At 24.8% G+C, this 3,138-nt stretch overlaps 1 protein-coding gene across 1 annotated transcript; it reads right to left on the bottom strand.

Moving 5' to 3' along the window:
* Positions 1 to 757: 757 nt before the first annotated feature.
* LOC127101847 (uncharacterized) lies at positions 758 to 1,929 on the bottom strand. Its single transcript, XM_051039284.1, has 2 exons — positions 1,038 to 1,929; positions 758 to 937 (listed from the first exon to the last, which is right to left on the bottom strand). Exons 1-2 carry the CDS (start codon positions 1,860 to 1,862, stop codon positions 758 to 760), a joined length of 1,005 nt encoding a protein of 334 aa, XP_050895241.1. The 5' UTR covers positions 1,863 to 1,929.
* Between the last annotated feature and the right edge of the window lie 1,209 nt (positions 1,930 to 3,138).

The raw sequence follows: 3,138 nt of genomic DNA on the forward strand, positions 1-3,138 counted from the left end.
AAATACATATTTGGTCCCAAGAAATTACATTCGAATATTGATTTTTTTTTAGAATTCAAATTAATAATGATTTATCAATAAAAATATAAACCTATCTGTTATAGTAATATTGATTTTTTTTTAAATCAAATTGATATTGATTCAATAATTATTATGCTATAATATTAATAAACATACCAATATTTGAGAAAACAAAAGTCCTACTATTTGAGAAAATAAAATAATCCACTATTCAATAACATTAATAATAATAATAATGATTATTATTATTATCATTACTATTATTATTATTATTATAATTAAGATGTTATTGAAGACAAAATAAACTTCAATTTTAAAATTTTAAAATTCTTAAAATGATATTCACTAAATAAGAACATTATTTTCATAGAACATTATTTATTATTATGCTATAATATTAATAAACATCCCAATATTTAAAATAAAACAATCCACTATTCGATAACATTAATAATAATAATAATAATAATAATAATAATAATTATTATTATTATTATTATTATTTTTATTCCCATATTATAACAAAACTATTAGTAAATCAATTATTTCACTAAGAATTAAATTATTTTCAAACATATTTTATGTATAAATATTATTATTTTTCATATATTTTTTAAATAAAATGCTTCCTCCAAATTCAACTCTCCAATAACTTTGATAATATTTTATAAATTATTTTAATAACTCATAAAATCATCCTAAAATATTAAAATAGTAAACACAAATAATTAGGGTTTTAATAATCAAAGGCATCTACAATAATGTTCTCAACATTTGCTGAGTGTGAGTTTTGAAGCAAAAAGTTTATCTCTTCATCATATCTGCACACATATGAAACGTCGGATGTTTCTATTTTGAGTGACTTCAAATTAATTAGGGAAGGTGGATTAACTTTTAATAAATCAAGAAAAAGAACCTACCAAATAAAAAAAAGTATTAGATTATTTGCAATCATATTTTTGATAAATTTGAAAACTACAATATAAAAAAAGAGAAATGAATACATTAGAAAGTACCTCAAGAGTATATGTATCAACCATTAATGACTCGATATTAGCAAATTGCTCCAGCCAGTTGAGTAAAATCCAATAGTTCTTCCCAATGTTTTCAAAACACCTTATATTAATTTTTAACTGTTTGATAGAAGATGAAAAGCTCTTGCTGCCAAAAAGTTTTGAAATATGATTACCCTTAAAAGAAAAGGTACGAAGACTTGGAGCATATAACTCAATTTCAAAATAAGTTCTGGAAATCATATAGTAACACATAGTTATAGATAAATTTTCAAGTTTGGCATTTGATATACATAGGTGACGTTTATGCAAAACCTGACAGTGATGAATGATCAAAGTATTCAACATGTTAAATGTGGAAAATGGGTCAGCACAACCATCTTCATTGGAAAAAAAAGTAAAGTGGCTTAGAGAGAGGGTGGTTAGTGCTGGAAAATTAAGGGAATTTGGAAATATACTAATCACACCACTAATTAAATGGTCACTAGTAAGTTCAAGTGACTTTAATGTAGGACATGAAAAGGAAAAGCAATTAGGCTTAAAACATATGAATTTTATAAGCAAGTGTTGAACATGGTGTGAAAAAGCATATTTCAAAATATGATAAACTAATTTGTTGCACTCCTTTCTTAAAAATGGGGGGTGAAGTAGGATGGAGTGAATATCAGTCTGATCATCCCGAAGAGACAGAAACTTAAAAACAAAATGTTCAAAAAGTTTGCCACTCAATTCTGAATAATCTAATAATGTAAGAATATGAAGTTTCTTCCAAACATTAATCCATCTTTTGGACAAAATACAAGTTTGAACGGCCTCTTGTGCATCCATAAAAGACAGTATGTGTATCAGAATACAATCGGACAAATCACTGATGATATCTACAAAATAAATATAACGCAAATAAATATGACTAGAGATATACAAATAAATCACTAACCAACCTAAATAATTAATACATAATGATTGACATATTCTTGGATCAAATAAATGTACTGCAATACATATTGTTGTCATTACCGTATGTAGTAATAACAATTTATTGTTTAATATCAAAAAAAAATTACATTATTGGAATCTGCCAAAACCCTTTTGAAAACCCTAGTTTTTACCGTAAACGAAAGAAATAAAAAACCTGGTCCTGGTGAGAGTTTTTGTTGGTTGGCCTTCATGGCTGGTGGTTGCTTTCTGGGAGCCCTGACCTTCTTGGCTGGGGCAAGTTGTTGTTGCTTTCTGGGAGTTTTGGGTTTTGGGGTTATTTGCTTTGAAGGTGCCATCTATATGAATGTATTCTTAAGCACGAATTATCGATTTAGGTTTGATTGGGCGCTATTTATATAGATGAAAATTATCCATATGAGAAGAAGGCGTCCGTGGATTTGGAAATTTTGGCCCATGCTTTTTAGCTATAAATTAAATTTTTGGATTAAAAATATTAATGGTCCCAAAATGCTTTTAAAGTTTTTGATTGATTTCCACACCAAAAAACTCGAAATTGATTCTTTCCTATTACTATATAAAATATGCAATAAATGTTTTGACTAAAAATGTTAATGGTCTCCAAAATAATTTTAAATTTCTTAGTTTATTTCCAAAACAGGAAATTAAAACAAAATTAAAATAATGATATCTTAGTATATAATGATATAATCAATTGACGATGATATTAGTAGTTGATTGTAATTTTTTATAATGATATCTTAGTATTAAAATAAAAACATATAAAGTAAATTTTTGAAAAAACTTTTTAGTAAAAAATTATTTTGAAATTAAATACAAAATTAATTTAACTATATTTTAACTGAACACATTTTAAATTCAAAATTAATTTTAAAATAAATAATTCACAAATGGAACTCTAAGGTCCTTTTAAATTATTTTTGTGTAATAGATTGCTTTTAAGTTTTTTTTATAACAATTTGATTTTTTAGATTGATTTTAAATCATTTTGTTCATGTTTAGAACATTTACAAATTTATAATGGTTGTATTTTTGGTTGTACTTCATTACTTTCGTATCACTCAAAATAATTGCAACTATAACTTATATATTTACACTTTTAAAAAAGAGTAATGATTGTTACACACAAAAACTTAAAAGATTAATT

Source organism: Lathyrus oleraceus, chromosome 7 (genome assembly GCF_024323335.1).
Source record: "Lathyrus oleraceus cultivar Zhongwan6 chromosome 7, CAAS_Psat_ZW6_1.0, whole genome shotgun sequence".
Taxonomy (NCBI): domain Eukaryota; kingdom Viridiplantae; phylum Streptophyta; class Magnoliopsida; order Fabales; family Fabaceae; genus Lathyrus; species Lathyrus oleraceus.